Source organism: Danio rerio, chromosome 5, assembly GCF_049306965.1.
Source record: "Danio rerio strain Tuebingen ecotype United States chromosome 5, GRCz12tu, whole genome shotgun sequence".
Taxonomy (NCBI): Eukaryota; Metazoa; Chordata; class Actinopteri; order Cypriniformes; family Danionidae; genus Danio; species Danio rerio.
In genome coordinates, this window is record NC_133180.1 from 29,425,128 (window position 1) to 29,450,879 (window position 25,752).

Genomic DNA, 25,752 nt, shown 5'->3' on the forward strand with positions numbered 1-25,752 from the left:
ACTGCTCTCAGGGGTTTTGTGCTCAAAGCACCCGTTGACTGCTGAAGCTGAGACACACAAGTACGCTGTGGTGCATGACAAAGTGTGTGTGTGTGGTCATGTGATGTGCGTTTTCAGCGCTATAGAAGGCTTTTCAAGAATGCTAGATGAAACACCAGCGTGGACGTGGATAGTCATTTTAATACAAAGACGTATTAGTGTGAGTGGGGCTGTGTTTTTTCTGGGAGCAGGTTGCTGCTTCGACGAGGCCGAGATAGAGGATCTCGATGCTGGCTCAGCATTGTGATGTCAATCGACCCAACCCTAGTATCAAGTACTTTTGAAATGCTAATTTTGAATCTTTCAATCATTGGCTATGTTCCCACTGCAGGCAGATGTGGCCCAAATCAGATCGGTTATTGTCACAACATTGTGAACTGTGCAACCTGCATGAAAACTGATCTTGTTTATTCCTATTTGTCCCACTTTCATATCTGGTATTATATCCGATAGAGAACTTATGCTTTGCAATGTGACTGCAATATGAATGGTTATGCTGAAATTCATGATATTTTTTTCATCATCTTCGATCCTCATTTTGCAGTGGCACATTCTACAAATATCCCCTTCCTCATTAATCCTTGATGAGTTCACTACAGTGGTGTGGTCAGGTCACATTCAAGATGCATGTCTAACCACTAAGCCTTACATCAGAAAGTAACCAGTAATCCCCATAATCAGAAAGTAACAATAACACAACGTGCAGCACGGTGGCATAGTGGGTGGTGCTGTCGCCTCACAGTAAGAAGGTTGCTGGTTCAAATCACGGCTGGGTCAGTTGGCATTTCTGTGTAGTGTTTGCGTTTCATCCGGGTGCTCCGGTTTCCCCCACCAAAGACATTCATTATAGGTGAATTGGGTGAGCTAAATTGTCCGTGGTGTATGTGTATAAATGAGTGTGTATATATGTTTACCAGTGATGGGCTGCAGCTGAAAGGGCATGCGTAGCTACCCTGGCTGCGTAAAACATATGCTGGATAGGTTAGCGATTCAGCTTGCTGTGGCGACCCCTGAATAATGAAGGGACTAAGCTGAAAAGAAGATGAAATGAATAACACTAGTTTGTTCAAATTTTAAGTCAAATTTTCTAACAGCTTTCGCCAGAACAATCCTCTTTGTTGTAAAAAAATAAAACAAAAATGTATTGCGTTATTGTGCTGACACATACCATAGCAGTCACTTTTTTAAACTAAATTATTTGTTAATGTTGAAGGTTAATGGCTTCCCTTAACCCAGCCTACACAGTCACCTTTGTGTATTTGTGCAGAAAGTGGATCAATGTCTCTTTATCGCTCATTTGCTGACATGCAACCAGGCTTTACTCCAGTTACTTAATAATATAGGTCATCTATCTGGTAATCAAAATATTTTATAGAAAATGATATTTGTTGATTGAACAGCTGTGATGACCTTTTCCTTTTGCACTTTAACTCAATGACATGTTAATCCTTTTAGATTTGGCTTTGATGATATATTATTTGGAGACAGTCATTGTTGCAACCCAAGCTCATTCTGGAAACGTAGCCCCGCGGACGTTTCTGAAGACCGCGATTTACGTGGCCGGAGGTACGTAAAGGCCGCGTTTGGTTTTTTTCGAGCGGGGTGGTGTGGCGCCGCTCCGCCCCTCCTCTTCGCGCTCGCCGGTCGACGGCTCGTCTCCGAGTAGAGGGCTTTCCCGACGCAATCAGTTTGTCCGCCTAGCTCACAGCGTTGCGTCGGCGGAGCGGAGGCCCCGGACAAGGAGGAAGAGGAGGAGCCGGCCGCGGTGGACGACGACCGGGATCGAGTCCGGGGAACAGCAGGTTCCGGAAATCAGGTGAGACTAAAACGGAATCCGAAAAATGAGGGCGAGAACGCGGCGGGATCCGAAAACGCAGTCGAAATCGAAGACGAGGGCTTTTGCTTTTTTTTTTTTTTTTTTTTTCGATCAGGCGGCTTTTCGCGCGAGAACGGCGCAGGCGCGAACGCCGCGCGCTCCCGAGACGCAAAAAAGTGCGCACAGCAGCCTCTCAAGGATCCGCGAAAACAAAAAAACGCTCAAATACGTACCTCCCGGTACGTAAATCGCGGTCCGCACAAACGTTCGCAGGGCTACGTTTCCACAATGAGCCCGGGTTGCATTATTAGCCATTAAGTCATGGTTACCAAGAAATTCATTAATTAATTAATTTTTTTCTAAGCTAACCATAGCTTGGAATTTGTAGTAGAATTGTGGTTATAAAAAAGTAATGACATACTAAAATTGTTACTGCACATTTACTACAGTATAAGGTTTATTTTCATAATAAATTCATATACACAATTTAATTAATTAATAACGGGATTAGACTGAAATTAATTACGGAAACTGTACAGTTATAGGGTTATAAGGTTCTATCTGCGTTCTGAATGATTTTGAGATATTAAGCTTCAAAGTTTTTGCATTCCAAAAAGGAAACAGTATGTCTGTAACATTTGTTTTTTTTATAATAAAAAGTCTTCAAATTTAAACATCTTATAAAAAGAATCCCATAATGTAAATAAGTTGTTATATTAAAAATGTCAATAACAAAAATGTCAGAACCTTAATTCCAAGATAAGGAAATGCTGATGTGACCTATAAATTTACTGTGCTGATTTGAGGGCTTTCTTAGAGGTTAATAATTTATTTTCTTTCTAGAGTTAAATTAAAAAGTAAACAGACTAAAGGTTGTTTTATGATCAAACACACTGTAAGGGCACAGGCTTTAGAACTCAGTCTAGTTTGGGAAAAGAGGAACAACAGCTGTCTGAAGAGGTAGGACATTTCTGTGCTAGAGATCTGAATTATTGAATAATTGTGTTGTTTGATAAACATATGTAAATCTGACCTTTTAGATGAAGATTAGAAGACAGAAAATACAGTAGCATCATGAGTTGTTCATCGTCACTGATGCGTCAAACTGTCACGAACATGTCCTCATTGTCACCAACATGTTGCTAAACTCTGTTAATTTCTTCTCAGAGACTTCAAGACCATGGAACGGAACGGTGTATTTTTGTGGATTTGTGGTTTTGCAGTAGTTGTCTGTGGGAATCAAGAGACTTTACAACAACCTCCCATTAGCGCTAAACTCCCGTCATTGATAAACATGAACAACGATTTCGCTTTTCACCTGTACAAGAGGCTTATAGAATCGCCTGACTATCAGTCCAAAAACATCTTCTTCTCTCCGTTCAGTGTGCACTGTTAGACATTTCAAAGGGTTTTTACAGTAACTTACTGGCAACACTGTTGCCAGTAAGTTACTGTATTTTAGATTTACAGTATACAACTGTAAATCCGTTTACAGCATGTTACTGTAGTGTCTGAAAATGGTTAACTACTGTAAAAACCTAAGTTAACAGTTAGCTACTGTAAACCTTTTAATTTTGTCCTAAATATTTTATAATATTATTTTATTAATATTATTTTAATACTATAGACCTAAAAAAGACACAATTACAAAATATTAACAAAATAAACACTCTTTATTTAAAACATTGGAGATGCTTAAAACAAGCTTAAAAATGTGTAAAAACATTACATTTCAATCATTCAAAATATTTTATTTTAAGAAAAAAAACATTGAAAATGAAAAAGCACATTAACATACATGTACAAATCTAATTTAAGTGTCTGACCTGCATATTGTTGAGAAAAAAAACCCCAATTGTACTAAGTACTACTGACATTAAACCAGACACAATTACAAAATATTCCATTCTTTAAAACATTAATAATGCTTAAAGCATTGGAAAAATAAATATTTGTAACTATTAGCCGACTCAGAAACAACACAACTTTAAAATATTACTAATTCTGGTGTCAAATGCTCAACAAGGTCTGAATTCACATATTCAAATGCAGTTCATCTTTATTTCTATTGCACTTTTACAATGTAGATCAATGATGTCAAAGCAGCTTAACATAGAAGTTCTTGTAAATTGAAGCTGCTTCAGTCCAGTTTTCAGAATTGAAGCAGTAAATGTCACTGCTGAAAGTCCAAACACTGAAGAGCAAATCCACCGATCCACCAATCGTAGCCAAGCGATCCAGTGGCGACAGTGGCATGGAAGAAACTTCACCAACTGACGAAAGTGTAGAATAAAAGCCCTTGAGAGATACCAGGCTCAGTTGGGCACGACCAGTTCTCCTCTAGCCAAACTTGTGCAAGGCCGCAGTCTAGGCACCGGAGGCTTGAAAGTTCACCAGCGGGTGGTCAGGCTGGCCCATTGGATCAATGCGGAAACTCATTGATCACGTGTGTCTTTTAGGATTCACTCCTCCATGACCACCACAGCATCTGGTCAGGATTTGGCCCAGTCCAGGATTATGAAGAACTCTGGATAAGGACAAACAGACTAACATAAGCATAGAAGAAGCTTGTATAAAAAAAAATAAATCATATACTGGTTAATTATTTTGAAGCATGGCAGCTAGGTTGGGCTAGTTTTCAGCTGGTACTGAGCAACTGGCTCCTGCTCATAACCTGCTCACTACCATGTTTAAAAGAGAACTAACCAGAATGTCCTGTTTATTTTTTCCCCTAACAAGGTTTTACAAAAACATTGTAGCATTTGTGATGGGTTGATTCACAGCAGGACAGATTAGACTATTTGTTTTATGTATTCCTAATAAACTAAAACAGACTGAATACTGATACAACTATTGAGAGTGTCTCACCTAATCCAAGTTCTCAGTTAGCTGGTGAAAGAAGGATAACACACTGTTGTTCATGGTTGTCTCTTCACTACTTCTCCTGCCTTCTTCTGGCTCACTCTGGTTGTTGCTGTGCATTTTGTTTCATCCTCTGGAATTATTTATACAAAAATTTTTATTATTTTATTTAATATAATAATATTTATTATTTAATATTACAAAATATTTAGGCAACATGAAATGGGGAAAAAGACATTTAATACATAGACAAATGCATGTATCCCAATACTAATTATTGTATTTTAAAATGTCTGACCCATGACAGACCTCAATCTGCTCAAAAATATTATAAACAAAGATGAAAAAAAACCCTACTAAATGGTTTAATAAAAAAGGGAAAAAGATTTTTTATTTAGCTAGCAACTAAACATGTGACACATTTTGTATTAAAAGTAATGTTACTATATTGAGAAACAAATAGATGTACAGTACTTACTGTTGTATGAGGTCCAGTTTGCACAGGCAGGCTCCCAGTATTCTATATTGAGACCATAAAAAAGCCAAAAATACAGATAAGAATACCATGCTACAATCCACAACCTCCACACAACTTTTTTTTTATTTGTTTACCTTGGTTGCTTACTGGTCTTGCTTATTTTTTAAGCATAAGGCTGTGCTGATCAAGATGTTCCTCCGAAATGCTGTTTGTTTCTTCAGACAAAACCTGGTGCTGTGCTCGTGCCATATCTAAACAGAAAAAAATATAATGGTAACAATTATGTTAAACCAAATGTCAAGAGTTGTGATAAAAAAATAATTAGCAAACAATAAATAGCAAAAAGGTGGTTATTAGCATAATGCATAGAGGTAAAGTTGGTTTTATATTAGCAGATTCAGACTTCCCCCTTAATAATTTAATTTCATAAAAGTATTATTTGCAAACTCTAAATAGTGAAATCATTTTAGCAGCTAACGACTATCAAAGTACAACATGCTCACGGTCAAATAAACAGTGTTAATGTTGATTTCAAGTCATACTGGCATGCTAATTCTGATCGAATATTCAAAGTAACATGGTAAACAGTATAACGTAAGAGTCTTCTAAATGAACGAATGTGCGAATATAAAACCAACTTTACCTCTATGCATATTGTAGATTTACGTTAACGTTCTTATAGGTTACGTCGCGATGTTATTTTCTCAAGCTAACGATATAAGTTACTCTAAACCAGAGAAAAATAAGTTCACAACATCTAATATATATAAAGTATAAATCAATATAAGTTAAACGTTGCACGTTAAAATGAGTTTGAGTCCAATTCAGTATAAACTTAGCTCAGTTTAGCTAACAGTTAACATTACCATTTTAAGATCGCTTCAGCCAATGTTGCCGAGCAAACATATGCTAATAGAGGTGCTCAAATCAATGTCGAGTGTTGTCAGCACAGACAGACGCGCTTTTACCTGGATTATTTGATGGTCTTTCATTCATATTCTTCTGGGGGAAAACACTCTCTGCCGGACCGTTGTCTCGTGATAAGTGTCCTCCAAAACTGTCTGCATACCTCTGGTTCCCTCCTAAACCAAAACCCGCTGCAACACCGGTTCCTATGTAAATAAATAAAAAGATATGACGAGAACAATGGCTAATAGTCATAAACAGTCTTATTTAAAGTAATAGTAGTGTTAATGTAATAAATTAAATAAAGGTAACATCTTAATAGATGATATATTTCTCAAATGGGCGAAATAACGCCAAGCCAGAGAAAATAATAATAGCCAACTTTATACTTTACTTTGTTCTATTCTCGTCCACAAAACATTCTGTAAAATGAAACACTGCCTCAGCTTACCAGAGTAAAGTTTGTTAAATCCAGTATGTTCTTCAGGCACACTAATAAAATGTCCTCCAGAATTGCTCCAGGGTCCTCAGGCAAAATGTGGTGCAGAGTAGTCGAATCGCCGCAAGGTGGCGTTGAAGCAGTTGTGGAAAATACAGTATAATACACGAATTTTTACAAATACAGTACATCGCTGTATATGTTGTTCGACGTCACACTAAATTCCCATAATGCAACAGTAAATACAGTTATTTACCGTAAAAGGAATTTGCAGTATTACACTGGGTGAAATACAGTAATTAACTGTGTAATTTACAGAAATGTCTAACAGTGTGTCTATGGCCCTTTCTGAGCTTTCTTTAGGAGCTGGTGGAGACACCAAACAGCAGCTTCTCAGTGGCATTGGCTACAACAGCACAATCTTCAGCACTGAGGAAATGCACCAGCTGTTTCACAGTCTCCTGGAAGACATCGGCAATAGGACAGAAGTGGACATCGATGTCGGCACTGCTCTTTATGCAAGCGACCGATTTAAGCCTCATTCTAAGTTTCTGGAGGACATGAAGGAGTTTTACCACTCTGATGGCTTCACTGTAGATTTCAGGGTCAAAGAAACAGTCGATCAAATTAATAAATATGTGGAGGAAAAAACACATGGAAAAATCAATCAAGCTGTCGATGATCTGGAAGAGGATACTTTGATGTTTCTTCTCACATACATATATTTTAAAGGTACTGTAAGTGCATGGCTATACACAATAGTCAAAGTATTGGAGTTCTGGAAATGGCATTAGATCTTAAATAATTGCACTCTTTCTTCTGAAGGAAAATGGGACAAGCCTTTTAACCCAGACACAACCAGTGAGAGTAAATTTAATATAGATGATAAGACCACCGTTCCAGTGCAAATGATGCATCAGTATGAATGTCTCAAAGTCTATTATGATGTTGAACTATTCAGTAAAGTCCTCTGTCTTGACTACAACGATTCCTTTTCCATGTTTCTGGCTGTCCCAGATGTTCACATGGGGCGAAAAACCATCAAAGATCTAGAGATGACAATCTCTAGACAGCACATTAAAAAGTGGAGGAGAGGTGTATCTAAAGAGTTAGTTGTCTAAATCTAAACTAAAATCAAAATTTTAGTGCATTCATCAAATGGATTACCCAGTCATCTTTAACCACAGGGACTTCTTTTTTGTCCTACAGTGAAGTTGACATCTACGTCCCCAAGCTTTCTCTGAAAACATCATACTCGCTGAAGGATATTTTGAAGGGAATGGGAATGGCTGATATGTTTTCAGATAAAGCCGACTTTACAGGAGTTTCAGAGGAAACATTTTCGTTTCACAGGTAAAGTCTCAAATCCATCTCTATTTAAGGTCAAAATGTCAAGGCAACAATGTTTTGCAGTGCTGAAAAGATTATATACATTATCTAACATGATGTTTACCCTTTAATTTTAGAAATATGGGTAACACTTTAGTTTAGGTCACAATTCATGTTATTACCAAAGCAATTACTACCACTACCAGCTTAATAAACTACTAATCAGCTGTTTTTTAATAGTTAGTAAAAACTGTGTTTAGATTTGGGTAAGATTAGGAATGCAGAATATGATTATTTTTTATAACTAATGAACAGTTGATATCTTAATAACAGGTAATAAGCCAGTAGTTAATAGCAGGAATCGTGACCTACTGTAACTGAAGTGTTACTGAAATATGAGCAGCATTTATATTCAATTTATATTCACTGAATCTACTCAAGTAAAATATTTGGTAAAATCAAAATGAGACTCTGTGAATCAGAACTAAATCCATTCAGGCAGCAACTTTTGTAGTTTTTTTAGATTTGGGGACAGGAATTGTTTTAAAAATATTTTACACAAAACTTTGGAAAAGCACATTATTGACATTTAAATATAACCTAAATCATGACTTAATTTTTACAATTAAAAGACTTGTTAAGATATAAGAGAAGTCTGTTTGATTCACTTTTAGGTTTTGCATAAAGCCACTCTGGATATCGATGAGCAAGGAACCACCGCAGCAGCAGTGACAGAAGATAATGAAAGATTTGTGTCCTACAGCCCATTGAGTATTATTAGGTTTGATCACCCATTCATGATCTTTATCACGGATCAAACAAATGACAACATCCTTTTCTTTGGGAAAGTCGTCAACCCAAATGAAAAACTGTGATGTGGCCCACAACATGTTAAAACAATGTTAGCCAGTAGGTGGAAAACATTTAAAAACTTCTGTGGCATATTTTGCAGACTACTAGAGTCGCCTTCCTGCAGAGTTCTTACTGTTATGAAACACCCGGATCAGCTTATGTAGGTGATGGTTGGAAATAAACTGCAAGAAACTGGACCTGCAAAACTGGGTACTATATAGGCTTTGTGAGACTTATTTCATCTTACCCACTAAGTGACAACTGTTATATGATTTCATTTCATTTACTATTTACTAGGGGTGCAACAGTTCAATCTTCTCACGGCTCGATATGTATCACAATTTTAGGGTCATGGTTTCAGTACGGTATGTTTTGTGCTAAGCTTAGAAAATAACTGCTTAGAACAATTTAAAGAACAATAAACATATTTATTGGGCAACAAACACCTAACAAATCCAACAGCTTCACACATATGACTGTATATTTGCATGTTCTCGCATTACCTAAATAAAAGTTGGGCATTTTGCTTTAAATGCTTTAGAAAATAAAGAGAAAAAGCTTAAATTTCCCCTTTTTCTATTTTACATCTGGACTCAACCAATTATGCAGAAAATTATTTTGTAAACACATCTTTATAAATGAGCACTTTACAAGTATTTATTACTTCTGTTTACATCATGCTTGCATTACCAAGGCAACAACACATTTTTGTTTATGATTTCTTTATGATTTTAATATGATTCCAGAGAGCTCCGTTTCACTTATCTGCACCATCGTAGTGAATGAAACTTAAGCAAAGAGAGAGCTCGGCTCTTCTCTCTTAATTCAAAGGGAACAGTCAATCAAGAAGAAAATTGCTTTTAGCAGACAGCGGGTAAACAGAGTGAATAGAGGGAGCGATCGGGCATGGAAGAACACCCAGCAGAAGCAGGACTGAAGTAACATATCTGCTGTATGTCCACACCCACATGGGACGCTTCTTGGCCTGGACATAGACCTCAATCTTGCTGTTAGTGATCACTGATCTAGACTATCTTCGCAACAGCAACAAAAAAGGCATTTGTCATGTTTTTGAGTCTGTTGAAACACTGACCATAATAATTGGAGGCCAGACAAATGTGTGCTTTTTTTTTTTTTACTAAAGCCTTACTTTCAACAGAAACACACACACACACAGACACACACGCACGCACGCAAGCACGCACACAGACGCACACACACACACACACACACGAGGACATGTGGTGTCAACAACAGTTTACATACTAAGAGGTGATTGGAAAGGTTTTCGCACATGCAATAAGCGTGAAACTCACGCAAACAAAGGGAGAACATGCAAACTGCACACAGAAATGCTAACTGACCCAACCAGGATTTAAACCAGCAACCTTCTCGCTAACAATAAAGTAACAATAAAGTAACCAGTAACCACAACCAGAAAGTAACAATAACACTATTTTGTTTCATTTTCGTCAAATTTTCCAGCAGCTTTACCAGCACAAATCCTCTTTGTGTTAAAAACAAACTGGTGTTATGCTGCCGCATAAAAGTCAAATATTTTTATATAAATGATTTGCTAATCTTGATGGTCAATAGCTTTCCTTCCCTTCACCCAGCCCACACAGTCATCTGTGTGTATTTTTGCAGAAAGAGGATCGATGTTTCTTTATCACTCATTTGTTGACATGCACCCTCTACTCCAATTGCATTATAATATAGTTCATCCATTGGGTAATCAAAATATTTTATATAAAATAATATCTGCTGATTGGTCAGCTGTTAGTACAGTAAAGTCATGTTTATTTTCACAATATATTCATAAACAATTAAATAATAATAATGGGATTAGACTGAAAATGATTACGGATATAACAAGTACATACTGTACTGTATCAACTGTCTTCTCTTCATTATTAAGGTTAAATGCTGATGGCCTGTGACCATTTATTGACTGCTGATTTGAGGGCTTTCTTAGAGGTTACTAATTTGTTTTCTTTCTAGAGTTAAATTAAAAAGTAAACAGACTAAAGGTTGTTTTAATGATCAAACATGCTGTATGGGCACAGGCTTTGGAACTCATTCTAGTTTGAGAAAAGAGGAACAACAGCTGTCTGAAGAGGTAGGACATTTCTGTGTTTGAGATCTGAATCATTGAATAATTGTTTTGTTTGATAAATAAATGTAAATCTGATCTTTTAGAAGAACATTAGAAGACAGAAAATACAGCAGCATGATTAAATGTTTAGGGATGTCCCGATCCGATATTGATATCGAAAGCAGGTCCGATATCAGCCCCCCAAAAATATATCGGACTGCGTTAAAATCTCCGATATAAGCAGTCCGATCCGCTCTAAACTCCGATACAGCTTTTCTATCCAGCAGCGTCCAGAGCCAGCATGCAAAGCCCACGGGATCACAACACTGCTTGCTAGCAAAGTAGCAAAAGAAAGAGATGTCGGCCGTGTGGCAGTATTTTTCATAAAAGTCCGAAAAAGACAGTGTGGCTCAATGCAACAGTTGTCATGCACAAGTTTCCAGTGGTGGAACAAAACTGGGAAAGTTCAATACGTCGAACCTCATCAAGCATTTGAAGTAGCATCACAAAACTCAGCATGAGGATTTTTGCAAGACCATAGAGTTAAAAAAAAAAAAAAAAAAAAAAAAAAAAAAAAAAAAACGATCCTCTGGCAACTTCAAGCAACCAACGCTGACTGAAACCCTTGCAAAGTGTGACAAATTCCTAAGAGATAGCAAAACGGCATTAACCTTAACAGAAAAGATATGCCAGTTTATTGTGCTTGATGATCAGCCATTGTTGGTGGTGATCAGTGTTGTGCAAGTTACTTCCAAACTGTAATACATTACAGATTACTTATTACTGTTATTTAAATGTAATCCCTTACCTTACAATATTACTGTCTCAGAATTGTAATATGTTACATTTCTCTTATATTACTTTTTAGTTACTTTCATCAAAATAACTACAGAATTACACCTTAACATTATAAAATTCTATGTTGTTCTATAATGAGCATTTTACATCCAGTAGAAAGTGATTTGATGTAGCAGAATGACTGTGACCTCCAGGCTACTAACAATATAGTATATAATTGGCAATGTGATGGCTCAAGACAATGCAAGAAAGGATGACAGCCAGAATCACAAATTATCTGTTAAAAGTATGGTAGAGGTAAAGTGATTACCTGGCAATATCTGTGAATGGCTTGGCTATATTCATATTAGGCACAACAGGCCGATATGTAAACTCCAATGCCATGACAAGATGCAGATTTTGTTTCTTTTCTTATTGTTGCCATTATTGTATTTACTTTACATTCAGTGGTTTACAACACAAAACCGTCATGCACAAAGTGAGCATGATGAACAGCTTTCTCAGTATAAAGTTTGTGCACCGATTTCCTGTTTGTGGACAAAACTGCTTGCGAGCTCTCACATACGCTGCTCGCGCACAAATTCTCACAATCTCTCAAATATGCACAGCTCACGCACAATTTTTTTTGCATGCTCTCAGTAAACTGCTCTCTCAGTGAGATTATATGCAAACTTACAATTTGTGTCTTGTGTTCCCTCTTCCTTTCGAGCTTTTTGATATGATTTATATTGGTACACTATTTATTAACAATAACCAAAATACAAAAATAGACCTATAATTTTTAATCTAATAAACCATAACATTTTTGGCTGTATGTTATATGATGAGATATTTCCAGTTTTAAACACCCTTTAAACACAAAACATTTATTAAACATCCAAAAGGTGCACCATACTAATCAAATAAAAAACATTTAGACAAAAATAAAAACTAACGCAAGCAGAAATGTAACTAATAGAAACATTTGATAAGGTATTATAGCCTACTATACAATTCACTCTTCAATTAAATCTCATTATCAATCACATTTTTTTTATGGCAACTAAAATAAAGTGAACTAGTGTCTGTTGTCTTCCACATTGTTGATGAGATTGTTGAGGACATTTTTCCTGCCATCATCTTCATTTTGAGAAGAAGCTGTTCCACAGGGCCCCTGAACACACTTTGTCATTAAGTACTTAATTTACTCTGTTGTGGTAATACTATAGTTGCTATGGTAACACAGCAAGTAAATATAAACAACTGATCCAGTGCTGTAGTTTTTTTACAATATTGGGTATATGGTACAATTCACCACATTTTACTGTAGTAAAACTAAACTTTATATTTCATTTTGTGAGTTCACTATTCTTAATACGACAGTATGCTTAAGCATTCATTGTAAATGCTAGCCTAAAACATAGGCAGTATACCTTACTCTCAAAAACACTAGTATTTATTATAGAATTTATCCTAACCTGTAAGTAAATAGTGTAGCAATATATAAACCATATAAACATTATTGGGATAACAATTAAATAGGAGGATCTCTGAAGAGCAACAGCACAAAAGGAAGAGGAAACACAAGGCTCAGATTGTGAGTCTGCATCATCTGATGGAGTGAGAGCAGGTCGTTAGCACGTGAGCAGCCCAGACGTGTTGAGTGAACGCGAGCAGTTTTGTCCACAGAGGAAACCGGCACGTTCACTCGCTCGTATTACATGAATGAGCTTACGACATTTGTCAGTGAAATAACGCCATATGCACTTACGTCCATCTCGCAAATGCTCTGTCTTCTGCTATTTTCATCTATTTGCCGCTTTCCGCTGTGCGTACTGCGAACCGGGCTGAGCCAAATAGCCCCGGACCTTGAGCTCAGAAGCTGAAATCATTCCGCGTTCAAAGTAAAAAGGTCCCATAGCCAGAGGGAGATTAATGACAGCACGTGCATATATTCTCTAGCCACGAACAGGAAATAAAACTGCGGTTTTTTAATTTGTTAATGTCTTGCAGGCGAAAAGTTTGTTGTAACGCACGCGTTACTGAACATGTACCGAGTAAAATATTACTGAAAATGTATTAGTAATGCCTTACACTACTGCGTTACAGGAAAATACATTTCAGTAAAATACATTTTCAGTAATACATTACTGTAATACATTACTTTTGTAACGCATTACTCCCAACACTGGTGGTGATTAATACCGGGTTTAAATGCTTAATTGAACACCTCGAGCCTCGCTACGTTATGCCTAGCCGCCACTACATTGTCGACAAAATCATACCCCAGATGCATAAAGACGTTAAAGAGTTTATTGCTATGCATCTGGATAAAACAACTGCTGTTAGCTTCACCACAGACATCTGGAGCTCAGAAAACTGTCCACTATCTTTATCGAGTCTGACTGCACACTGGATAGACGCTGACTTTACTTTGCAGACTATATGACTATATTTTGCACACCTAAGCGTCTCCAGCAGGATGTCCAAACACGATGGAACAGTACCAAGCACATGATTGACAGCCTTATTCATCAAAAACGGCCACTGCAGGCCTACTCGTCTGAAGAAAACAGCTTGCTGCCAGCTATTCTAACCGCGAACCAGTGGGCTCTATTGGAGAAGTCCTCAAAGGTTTTGGTCCCCTTTGAAGAGCTAACAGATACCGTCAATGCCACCTCCGCCACCACAGCTGATGTCATCCCCTCAGTCCATGTACTGGTACAGTTTCTCAGTAAAGATGAGCAAGTGAAGATGAGCAGGGGGCGCAAACCATGAAAGCCACTCTTCTGGATGCAGTCCACAGTCGTTTCAAGGATGTGGAATCTGAGCCCCTCTACGCTGTAGAAACACTGCTGGATCCACGGTATAAGAGAAATTATTCTAAAATTTTACATTTATTTACACAATTTGATCTGAGAAAAAAAACTGATATCAAACACATTACATAAATCATACATTCATACCTAAATTTATGCATACCTTTGATCAATCTCAACCAAAAGAAACAAGGAAATGTGATTTAAAAAAATAATTTTTAAAAGATGCTCCAAGCTCAGATTGCTATTGCTATCATATATTGCTATTGTTTATGACTATTGGACTGATGAAGAAATTGTAATGAACAAAAATGACACCCATAGTGATATGAAAGGATTAATCTGAATACACAATCGTTTACATTATTATAACTTTTTTTACTGTTTCTTTTTGCAAGCACAAATGTGTTTAGACTGGGTGTGTAAATCAGTAAAATGTGACATTTTATATTTACACCAGGTACTTCACAAATGTGGAAACCCTTCAACATGCAAAGGTTACATCAAAGGCTGCACTAACAGCAGCTTCTCAGTGGCATTGGCTACAGTAGTGCAATCTTCAGCACTGAGGAAATGCACCAGCTGTTTCACAGTCTCCTGGAAGACATCGGCAATAGGACAGGAGAGGACATCGATATCGGCACTGCTCTTTATGCAAGCGACCGATTTAAGCCTCATTCTAAGTTTCTGGAGGACATGAAGGAGTTTTACCACTCGGATGGCTTCACTGTAGATTTTAGGGTCAAAGAAACAGTCGATCAAATTAATAAATATGTGGAGGAAAAAACACATGGAAAAATCAATCAAGCTGTCGATGATCTGGAAGAGGATACTTTGATGTTACTTCTCACATACATATATTTTAAAGGTACTGTAAGTGAACAAATATACAAAATAGTCAAAGTATTGGAGCTCTGAAAATGGCATTAGATCTTAAATAATTTCACTCTTTCTTCTGAAGCAAAATGAGACAAGCCTTTTAACCCAGAAACAACCAGCGAGAGTACATTTCATATAGATGATAAGACCACCGTTCCAGTGCAAATGCTGCATCAGTATGAACGTCTCAAAGTCTATTATGATGCTGAACTGTCCACTAAAGTCCTCTGTCTTGACTACAACGACTCCTTCTGCATGTTTCTTTCTGTCCCAGATGTTCACATGGGGCGAAAAACCATCAAAGATCTAGAGATGACAATCTCTAGACAGCACATTGAAAATTGGAGAAGAGATGTATTTGAACAGTTAGTTGTCTACATCTAAAATAAATCTAAAGTAGCACCCTAATTGTTTCATTAAAGTGTTTTAAGTTAAGTGCATTCATCACAGTGACTTATTTTTTGGTCATGCAGTGAAGTTGACATCTACGTCCCCAAGCTTTCTCTGAAAACATCATACTCTCTGAAGGATATTTTGAAGGGAATGGGAATGGCTGATATGTTTTCAGATAAAGCTGATTTTACAGGAGTTTCAGAGGAAAGGATCTTCGTTTCACAGAAAAAGTCTCAATCCATCTCTATTCCAGCTTAATAAACTACTAATCAACTGTTTATTAATAGTTAATAAAAGCTGTGTTTAGATTTGAGTGGGATTAAGAATGCAGAATATGACTATACTTTATAAATAATGAACAGTTTATGTCTTAATAATAGGTAATAAGCCAGAATCATGCCCTACTGTAACTAAAGTGTTACGGAAATATGAGTTGCATTTGTATTCAATATATTCACTGAATCTAATCAAGTTAAGAATTTGGTCAAATCAAAATGATACTCTGTGAATCAGAATTGAATCCATTCAGGCAGCAACTTTTGTAGTTTTTGAAGTTTTGGGGACAGGTATTGTTTTGACAATATTACATAAAACTTTGGAAAGACAAAGAAACCCTTTTATTTTGAAGCAATTGACATTTAAATATAACCTAAATCATAATTTAAATATACAATTAAAAGACTTTAAGAGGAGTCAGTTTGATTCACTTTTAGGTTTTGCATAAAGCCACTCTGGATATCGATGAGAAAGGAACCACCGCAGCAGCAGTGAAAGGAGTTGAAACCACACTACATTCCTACAGCCCATTGAGCAAGTTTTTACGCAGCGGATGCCCTTCCAGCCACAACCTATCTCTGGGAAACATCCACACACACACTCATACACTTCGGACAATTTAGCCTACCAAATTCACCTGTACCGCTAGTCTTTGGACTGTGGGGGAAACTGGAGCACCCGGAGGAAACCCACGTGAACGCAGGGAGAACATGCAAACTCCACACAGAAATGCCAACTGAGCCGAGGCTCGAACCAGCGACCTTCTTGCTGTGAGGCGACAGCACTACCTACTGCGCCACTACTTCGCCTAAAGAGGTTTAATGTGTATTAATTAGATTATAATCCTTACCATTTTGTGAGAGAGTGCATATTCTGTGCTTTTTAATGGTTGCATTTTAAATTTCTGTTGTTTTTCGTCTGGTGCAAATAGTCAAATTGCTCATCACTGCAAATCTCTTCACGTAGCATGTTGTTGGAACACGGGGTTACAATGTAACCTGCTCACCTGATGTTTGCAATCATAATATTTATATTATTTTCAAATTAATATCCCCCTCATCTGAAACTCTGAATCAGTGTCTCATTTCGGAGTCTGCTACTGTCCACCGGAGGTTGCATTTCGCATCTGCTCATTCATTTATTTGAGCTTCTGGAGTCGTTTATGCTTCCTATACTAAATTGGTAATACTTTTTAGTGGAACAAACCAGTTTGATTCACATGCGCTCTCATGCTGTGTTCACGACGCTAATAGATTTCCTGCGATGCGTTACGTGTGAATGAGGTGGCGCGAGTTGAGCATTTTGCGCAATTGATGCGCAAATCGTTCAAGTTGGAAAATCTGAACTACAGCTGACATTCTTGCCGCGTTAACCAATCATGAGCTTGCTCTTGTAGGGGTGTGATTATGACGTAGCGCCTGCTGTTGGTGTCTCAAGGGGAAATCCTCCTGCCGACACTGGACAACAGTTCATTTAACCGGACTCGGCTCAGTCTGAAGCACCCCTGAGAGTCTCCATTATGCAGGTATAGGTTTTGGAGGAGTTGATGAACCCACAGAGCTGGATGCACCTCAGAATGGATCTAGTGGACTCAGACATGGCTCCAAACGACTTAACACTGTTCTTCAGTCTAACTAAAGCAAATAAACACAGCTATTCTCTCAATAAAATCAATATTGGTCATTTAGCAAGAAAGCTAGAGTTACCAGGCAGGCAGAAGCCCTTTCCATGACCCGCATCCGTTCTGAAGTGAATTGAATTGACCCGCGAATGAAGAGAGTAAACTTAAAATGTTCATGCTTCAATTTCCACGTGAATATCGCAATTTATCTAGTGTGAGCACAGCATAAACCCACCAGTTTGAATAATTTTGAGGAATAATTCAGTAAATTAACTCAATGAATCTGTAAGAGCATTTAATTTAGTTTAACATTTTATCCACTGATTCAGGTAGTATTATTTTCAGGGACATCCATCATAATGATCTGTACATAGGGTGTTCTTTCCTTTTATAGAGTTATTCAGAATTCATTTGTTTGTAATATATTTGCTTTCTAGTATTTAAAAAGCCAGCATGCAACATCATTGTGTTTCCAATGATAGATCCCATTCAAATAATAATTATATAATAAAATGTCAAATGTTTCTTCAAAAGATGTTTGCCTTTTCGGCTGCTGGAAATAAAGGGTTAAAGTTTAACACAACAGTACCACAGTATAGCCAACCTAGTGCTATGTTTGTTTCTGCCATTATTTATTTATTTTTTTGATACAATAACCTTTGCTGCAATGCAGGATTCATTGGCTGTTTGCTATTTAGAGCAGCAAAGACTACTAATGTATGAGCATTTTTCAGACTTTGACAGGGACTTCAGTAATTGTTACAATTCATATGGACCAGTTTCTTTTTTCTCTGGATCATAACATGTAAGTGTAATTAAAATGGTTGCCTCATTTTCTATAATTTGCAAAATATTTATCTAATTGTGTGTTGTAACTTGTAATCTGTTCTCAAGGCTTGTAATTGCTTATCTATTATAGATCAGTGCTTGTACTGTATCTCTCAGGTTAAATCTGTATGGCCTATTTCACATGTTGCATTCAAAATCACGTTGAAAACATGACGGGTGCTTCTTCCTTTACCGATTCAAATGCATTTGTGAGCTCGCGATCCTCTGCCATTTGTCGTTGCTATGGCCACCATCAGCTGTACCTACACATGTGCGGTGCGGTCAATTTTCAAAATGGTTCAACTCTTGCCACTGTGTGAATTAATACTGAATGTGTGTCGTTGTTTTTTCTTGGCGTTAGGTTAAAGGGGTGGTCTACTACAATATTATATTTTAAACTTTAGTTGATGTGTAATGTAGCTGTGTGAACATAAACAACGTCTCTAAAATGTAATAGGCTCAAAGTTCCATACAAAGGGAAACATTGGCTTTTACAGAGTTAGCTTAGGAAACAAAGGTTGGACACTACAAAAAATACATCCGGGTTAATGATGTCATAAACTCTTCAGGTTAAGTGCATACATCATGCACAGTGAAGGGGCGTGGCCAGAGGTGCTGTGATGCTATAGCAGAGAAAGCTAAAATAACCGCTTTCCCTGTGTTCTACATCTCAAGATATGTGAATGTTTCATAATATTTACCTATGCTCATAAACAGCTACAACATCTCAAATGACTAAAAAGATAACTAAAGAAATCTCCACGGTGCTGAGCGAGATCGCTTACTGAACAGCGCATCTTGTAATGTGCCCGAACGTAATGTGAGTGAGGGCCATCGGGGGAGACGGGAGGGGGGACAAGTGTGCTTTGGCCCGGTTCAAGGCAACTGTATATAGTGTAAGTACGCTCTAAACTACAAAAGGTAATCCATTACTTTAAAAAGTTTATCAGAAGATCTTTATTGAGGGTTTCCATCACTAGGAGAGAAGACACTTCAGCAGTTTACCAGTCACATCTGAATAATTATAATTACTTTGCAAATCCAGAAGAGGAAAAAAAGGTTTTACTTTAACACGGATGAAGGCAAGAAGAGTGTTCTGGGCACTCTTGCAGTTTCTTCTACAAATTCCAGAGTTTTATTTGCAGGACACAATTAAGTTCAAGTAAAATCCATCCCTTCATTAGCTAAATGTTTTATGCTTTAAATGGTTTCTGACTTCTGCAAATAATTTGTTCAAATTATAATTAGACAAAACTAGATGGAAACCCACAAGTTTTCTTTCTTTTTTTTTCTTGCAAGTTTTGAAAAGATTTACTTCACACTAGAATGAAAACTTAGATAATCACTCTTTCTGTCTCCAGGAATATGGACCATGTCATTTAACCACAATATTTACTAGCAGGACAGAATCTGCAGACATTGTTTGCTATTTATGTGTGTATTTCACTTCTATGCATGTCTTTGGGCAGTGGGGGAAACCAGAGCACCCAGAGGAAACTCACGCAAACGGGGGGAGAACATGCAAACTGCACACAGAAAAGCCAACTGACCCAACCGGGTCAAACCGGGTTCAAACCAGCAACCTTCTAGCTGTGAGGCGACAGTGCTAACTACTGACACTCATATAAAAAAGTAACAATAAAGTAACCAGTAACCACAACCAGAAAGTAACAATAACACTATTTTGTTTCATTTTCAAGTCAAATTTTCCAACAGCTTTCACCAGCACAATTCCTTTTTGGTGTTAAAACTGGTGTTATTAAGCTGCCACATAAAAGTCAAATATTTTTACATAAATGATTTGCTTATCTTGAAGGTCAATGGCTTTCCTTTCCTTCACCCAGCCCACACAGTCATCTGTGTGTATTTGTGCAGTAAGTGGATCAATGTCTCTTTATTACTCATTTGTTGACATGCACCCTCTACACCAATTGCATAATAATATAGGTCGTCTATTGGGTAATCAAAATATTTTATATAAAATAATATTTGCTGATTGGATAGCTGTGATGACCTTTCCATTCAGCCCTTGACCTCATCAATGTTAATGACATGTTACGGTTTATTTTCATAATAAATTCATATACAAAATTAAGTTACCTAATAATGGGATTAGACAAAATTATTACAAATAAAAAAAAGTACATAATGTTCAGGTTAAATGCTGATGGCCTGTGATTTATTGACTGCAGATTTAAGGGATTTCTCAGAGGTTAATAATTTATTTTCTTACTAAAGTTAAATAAAAAGTAAACAGACAAAAGGTTGTTTTATAATCAAACAAACTGTAAAGAGCACAGGCTTTATAACTCGACTAGTCTAGTTTGAGAAAAGAGGAACAACAGCTGTCTGAAGAGGTAGGACATTTCTGTGCTTGAGATCTGAATTATTGTTTGATAAATAAATGTAAATCTGATCTTTTAGATGAACCTTAGAAGACAGAAAATACAGCAGTATGATGAGTTGTTCATCGTCACTGATGCATCAAACTGTCATGAACATGTCCTCATTGTCACAAAAATGTTGCTAAACTCTGTTCAATTTCTTCTCAGAGACTTCAAGACCATGGAACAGAACGGTGTATTTTTGTGGATTTTTGGTTTTGCAATAGTTGTCTGTGGGAATCAAGAGACTTTACAACAACCTCCCATTAGCGCTAAACTCCCGTCATTGATAAACATGAACAACGATTTTGCTTTTCACCTGTACAAGAGGCTTATAGAATCGCCTGACTATCAGTCTAAAAACATCTTCTTCTCTCCGTTCAGTGTGTCTATGGCCCTTTCTGAGCTTTCTTTAGGAGCCGGTGGAGACACCAAACAGCAGCTTCTCAGTGGCATTGGCTACAACAGTGCAATCTTCAGCACTGAGGAAATGCACCAGCTGTTTCACAGTCTCCTGGAAGAAATCGGCAATAGGACAGAAGTGGACATTGATGTCGGTACTGCTCTTTATGCAAGCGACCGATTTAAGCCTCATTCTAAGTTTCTGGAGGACATGAAGGAGTTTTACCACTCGGATGGCTTCACTGTAGATTTTAGTGTCAAAGAAACAGTCGATCAAATTAATAAATATGTGGAGGAAAAAACACATGGAAAAATCAGTCAAGCTGTCGATAATCTGGAAAAGGATACTTTGATGTTTCTTCTCACATACATATATTTTAAAGGTAAGTGTGCAGCTATACACAATTGTCAAAGTATTGGAGTCCTGGAAATGGCATTAGATCTTCTTAAATAATTCCACTATTTCTTCTGAAGGAAAATGGGACAAGCCTTTTAAGCCAGAAACAACCAGCGAGAGTACATTTTATATAGATGATAAGACCACCGTTCCAGTGCAAATGATGCACCAGTATGAACATCTCAAAGTCTATTATGATGTTGAACTATTCACTAAAGTCCTCTGTCTTGACTACAACGATTCCTTCTCCATGATTCTGGCTGTCCCAGATGTTTACATGAAGCAAAAAACCATGAAAGATCTAGAGATGACAGTCTCTAGACAGCACATTGAAAAGTGGAGGAGAAGTGTATCTGAACGGTTGGTTGTCTACATCTAAACTAAAATCCAAAGTTACATCCCAATTGTTTCATTAAAGTGTTTTAGGTGTGTTAATCATATGGATTACCCAGTCATCTTTAACCACAGTGACTTCTTTTTTTCCTGCAGAAAAGTTGACATCTACGTCCCCAAGCTTTCTCTGAAAACATCATACTCCCTGAAGGATATTTTGAAGGGAATGGGAATGACTGATATGTTTTCAGATAAAGCCGACTTTACAGGAGTTTCAGAGGAAAATATCTTCGTTTCAAAAGTAAAGTTTCAAATCCATCTCTATTCAAAGTCAAAAAGTCAAGTCAACAGTGATTTGCAGTGCTGAAAAGATCATATACAGTATATAACATGATGTTTACTCTTCAATTTTAGAAATATGGGTAACACTTTCGTTTAGGTCATAATTCATGTTGTTAACAAACCAATAACTAACAATACCAGCTTAATAAACTACTAATCAACTCTTTATTAATAGTTAGTAAAAGCTGTTTAGATTTGGGTAGAATTAAGAATGCAGGATAGGAATATACTTTATAACTAATAATGAACATTTGATATCTTAATAATAATAATAATAAGCCAGTAGTTAATAGCATGAATCGTGTAACTGAAGTGTTACTGAAATATGAGCAGCATTTATTTTCAATTTATATACACTGAATCTAATCAAGTTAAATATTTGGTCAAATCAAAATGAGACTCAGAACAGAATCCATTCAGACTTTTGTAGTTTTTGAAGATTTGGAGACAGGGATTGTTTTGACAATTTTTTACACAAAACTTTGGAAAAAATAAAGGAAAACCGTTAGTTTTGAAGCACATCATTGACATTTAAATATAAGCTAAATCATGACTTTATTATACAATTAAAAGACTTTAAGAGGAGTGTGTTTGATTTACTTTTAGGTTTTGCATAAAGCCACTCTGGATATCGATGAGCAAGGAACCACCGCAGCAGCAGTGACAGGAGTTGAAATAAGACCAACTTCCTACGACCCACTGAGTGATTTGAAATTTGATCACCCATTCATGATCTTTATCACGGATCAAACAAATGACAACATCCTTTTCGTTGGGAAAGTCGTCAACCCAAATGAAAAACTGTGATGTGGCCCACAAGATGTTAAAACAAAGTTAGCCAGTAGGTGGAAACCATTTAACAACTGCAGTGCCATATATTGCAGACTACTAGAGTCGCCTTCCTGCAGAGTTCAGTTCTTATTGTTAGAAAACAGCTGGATCAGCTAATGTAGGTGATGGTTGGAAATAAACTGCAAGAAAATAAACCTGCAACACAGGGTACCATGCAGGCTTTGTGAGATTTATTTCATCCTGTCCACTAAATGACAACTGTTATATGATTTTATTTCATTTATTTACTACTGATTTGATTACTTTCATACATCACACATTTTTGTTCAATAATTCAACTCTGGATGGAAAATAGGGAGCTAAAATAACAATACAAAAACACATTGCTGGTCTTCACTCGCAGTAGAAGAACATAAAACCTTTTTCTTAAAGGTGCAGTATGTAAGTTTGACCCACTGGTTGAACTAGGTATTGCATTCCTGGATCAAAACACATGCAATCACAGGTTGCCAGATTGAGGACCAACAGGAGAGAGTCTGACGATCGAGCCTAAAGACTGATTTAAACCGCGTTCTAAATAAAAGCAATGGCACGCGACAGAAGAAATATTGTCCATATTAGTTTTTGTTCTAATAAACTCCTTGATTTAATATATATTATACTGATATTAGACTGCTTCTATTTCTTGCAGCTGAACAACAGAAAACTGACAATGATCACCTCAGATACACCTGATGTGCTTTATTCAGTGTTAAATGCTGAACGTGGCAGCAGATAGTTCACCTCAGATCTTGAAAATAAAATAAACTGTTTAAAATTAGACTTAGAACTGTGACTTAAAACCACCACATATCAGTGATTCAACATGCACATTTAATAATGTTAAAGAGGTTTAATATGTATTAATTCCATTATAATCCATACCATTTTGTGAGGAAGTGCATATTCTGTGCTTCTTAGTGGCTGCATTTAAATTTCTGTTTTCTATTTCACGTTTCGTCTGGTACACAAAGCTAAATTGCTTATCACTGCAAATCTCGTCACGTAGGGCTCACCTGGGGCCTCAATGTACCAATGCTGAGTATGCACAAAAACTTTGCGTACACCAGGTTTCACGTTCACGTTTGGACTTACTAACGATGAAATTAACGTGAGAATGTGTGTTGGTCCTCGTCAACTTCATGTCTAGCGTACATGTATTTCTTGTGTGTGTTTGTTTTTTGTTTTTTTTATTGGCGACTCCAAGAGTTAACTTATGTTACATTGCTCACTTCAAAGTATCATAACAACAAAGTATCCTGGCAACTGGTTCTTTTCAAAAGGAACTGACAGACCGCTCGGGGTTAAGCCAGTCGTCTTTGAGCCATGCAATGCCAGCTATATGGGACGGGATCATCAGCATGTATAGCAGGTATATAAGGTGTCTATACCATGCAGTTGACTATACCATTTGCAGCAATCGCCAGTTTTCCCAATGTAATCAAAGCGATCGACTGCATGCACATTGCCATAAAGGCACCATCTGAAGACGAGTTTGCATACGTGAATCGGAAACATGTCCATTCAATAAATGTGCAAATAATATGTGATGCTCAAATGCACAACAATATATTGCGGCAAGGTGCACTGTTAACCCTTACTGTAGATTATGCAGTAAATAACTGTAAAATAGCCAGTGTTTTGCTGTAATAAAAGAAAAGAGTATTGTACTGTAAAAGGAGCAGGATTTGTAAGAAATTTTGTAGTGAAAAGAATAAATTACAGTAATTTACTTTATGTACCCATTACAGATAGTTACTGTGATAATAAATGGTAAATTACTGCTCAACCATTATTACCCCATGTACTCTGATGCTTTATGTTGCTATATATATATATATATATATATATATATATATATATATATATATATATATATATATATATATATATACTGTTCAGTTTTGGTATGTGTATGGTCAGTATTGAGGAGAAAGTGAGACAATGCATTGATGATAAGCTAAATTTCTCTGCAGCCATCTCTGTGTTTTCTTTGGTTCCTTTTATGTTTTTAACATTGAGTATCAGGAGTCAACCAATGTCAATGTCACAGAGCTAATTAAAAGGTAAAGATATCGACGAGATGCAATTAAAGGCAAAAATATTCACACAGAGCAACCAAATTATCACAATCATTTTATAACTTTGTTTACTTTTCTATAATTAATCTAATTTGCCTATATAGTTTAGCCAATAGTTAAGCTTTTAAATTGCACTTTAAGCTGAATATTAGTATTTTGCTGATTAACTAGTAAAAATGTGTTATTTAAAAAATATCTTAAACAGCACGTACATACATTTTTGCAGAGACTCAATGAATTTGTTCGGAAAACTTCAAATGAAGTAGGTAAAAATGGCATTAACAGTATAGTATAAAGACTTTCCTAAATAAATGTATTAATCAGGTTATTATTATTTTATTTTAATTATTATTATTACTACAGGTTTGGAACAACATGAGGATCAGATTATTTATTTATTTTTTATTTTTTTGCTTTGGATGAAGTTTTTATATTTTTATTGTTTTTATTCAATGATATGTGCATGATTGTGATAAATGTAGGCAATTTGAAAATATGCTATGTACCAGGGATGTCAAACTCTTAAAGGGCCGCAGCCCAGCAGAATTTAGTTCCAGCCCTGCTTCAACACAC

The 25,752-nt window shown here is 36.7% G+C and overlaps 2 protein-coding genes, 1 long non-coding RNA gene and 1 pseudogene across 3 annotated transcripts; 3 read left to right on the forward strand and 1 right to left on the reverse strand.

Moving 5' to 3' along the window:
* Window positions 1-2,793: 2,793 nt before the first annotated feature.
* zgc:174260 lies at window positions 2,794-8,927 on the forward strand. Its single transcript, NM_001114704.1, is given in 7 exon segments — window positions 2,794-2,815; window positions 3,023-3,235; window positions 6,869-7,272; window positions 7,366-7,648; window positions 7,750-7,875; window positions 7,878-7,893; window positions 8,544-8,927. Coding segments are annotated over 6 exon segments (1,230 nt in total). The 5' UTR covers window positions 2,794-2,815; window positions 3,023-3,035; the 3' UTR covers window positions 8,745-8,927.
* Window positions 3,512-7,771, reverse strand: LOC137495595 (uncharacterized). Its single transcript, XR_011015509.2, has 6 exons — window positions 6,553-7,771; window positions 6,164-6,307; window positions 5,330-5,446; window positions 5,196-5,237; window positions 4,724-4,850; window positions 3,512-4,382 (listed from the first exon to the last, which is right to left on the reverse strand). It is a non-coding gene; the product is annotated as an uncharacterized lncRNA (long non-coding RNA).
* Window positions 8,928-10,621: 1,694 nt separating the features above from the next.
* Window positions 10,622-15,942, forward strand: LOC137495502 (alpha-1-antitrypsin homolog; annotated as a pseudogene).
* A 4,774-nt stretch (window positions 15,943-20,716) lies between these two features.
* Window positions 20,717-23,269, forward strand: serpina7 (serpin peptidase inhibitor, clade A (alpha-1 antiproteinase, antitrypsin), member 7). Its single transcript, NM_001105589.3, has 5 exons — window positions 20,717-20,766; window positions 20,962-21,578; window positions 21,670-21,952; window positions 22,082-22,226; window positions 22,874-23,269. The coding sequence occupies exons 2-5, from the start codon at window positions 20,975-20,977 to the stop codon at window positions 23,072-23,074; spliced, it is 1,233 nt and encodes a 410-aa protein (NP_001099059.2). The 5' UTR covers window positions 20,717-20,766; window positions 20,962-20,974; the 3' UTR covers window positions 23,075-23,269.
* Window positions 23,270-25,752: the final 2,483 nt, after the last annotated feature.

Excerpts from the sequence above, each read along its gene's own strand:
- serpina7 (NM_001105589.3), top strand. The coding sequence starts at position 20,975 with ATGGAACAGAACGGTGTATTTTTGTGGATTTTTGGTTTTGCAATAGTT. Across the intron at positions 21,953-22,081 it reads AGGAGAAGTGTATCTGAACG|AAAAGTTGACATCTACGTCC; the intron begins GTTGGTTGTCTA and ends TTTTTCCTGCAG. Across the intron at positions 22,227-22,873 it reads AAAATATCTTCGTTTCAAAA|GTTTTGCATAAAGCCACTCT; the intron begins GTAAAGTTTCAA and ends ATTTACTTTTAG.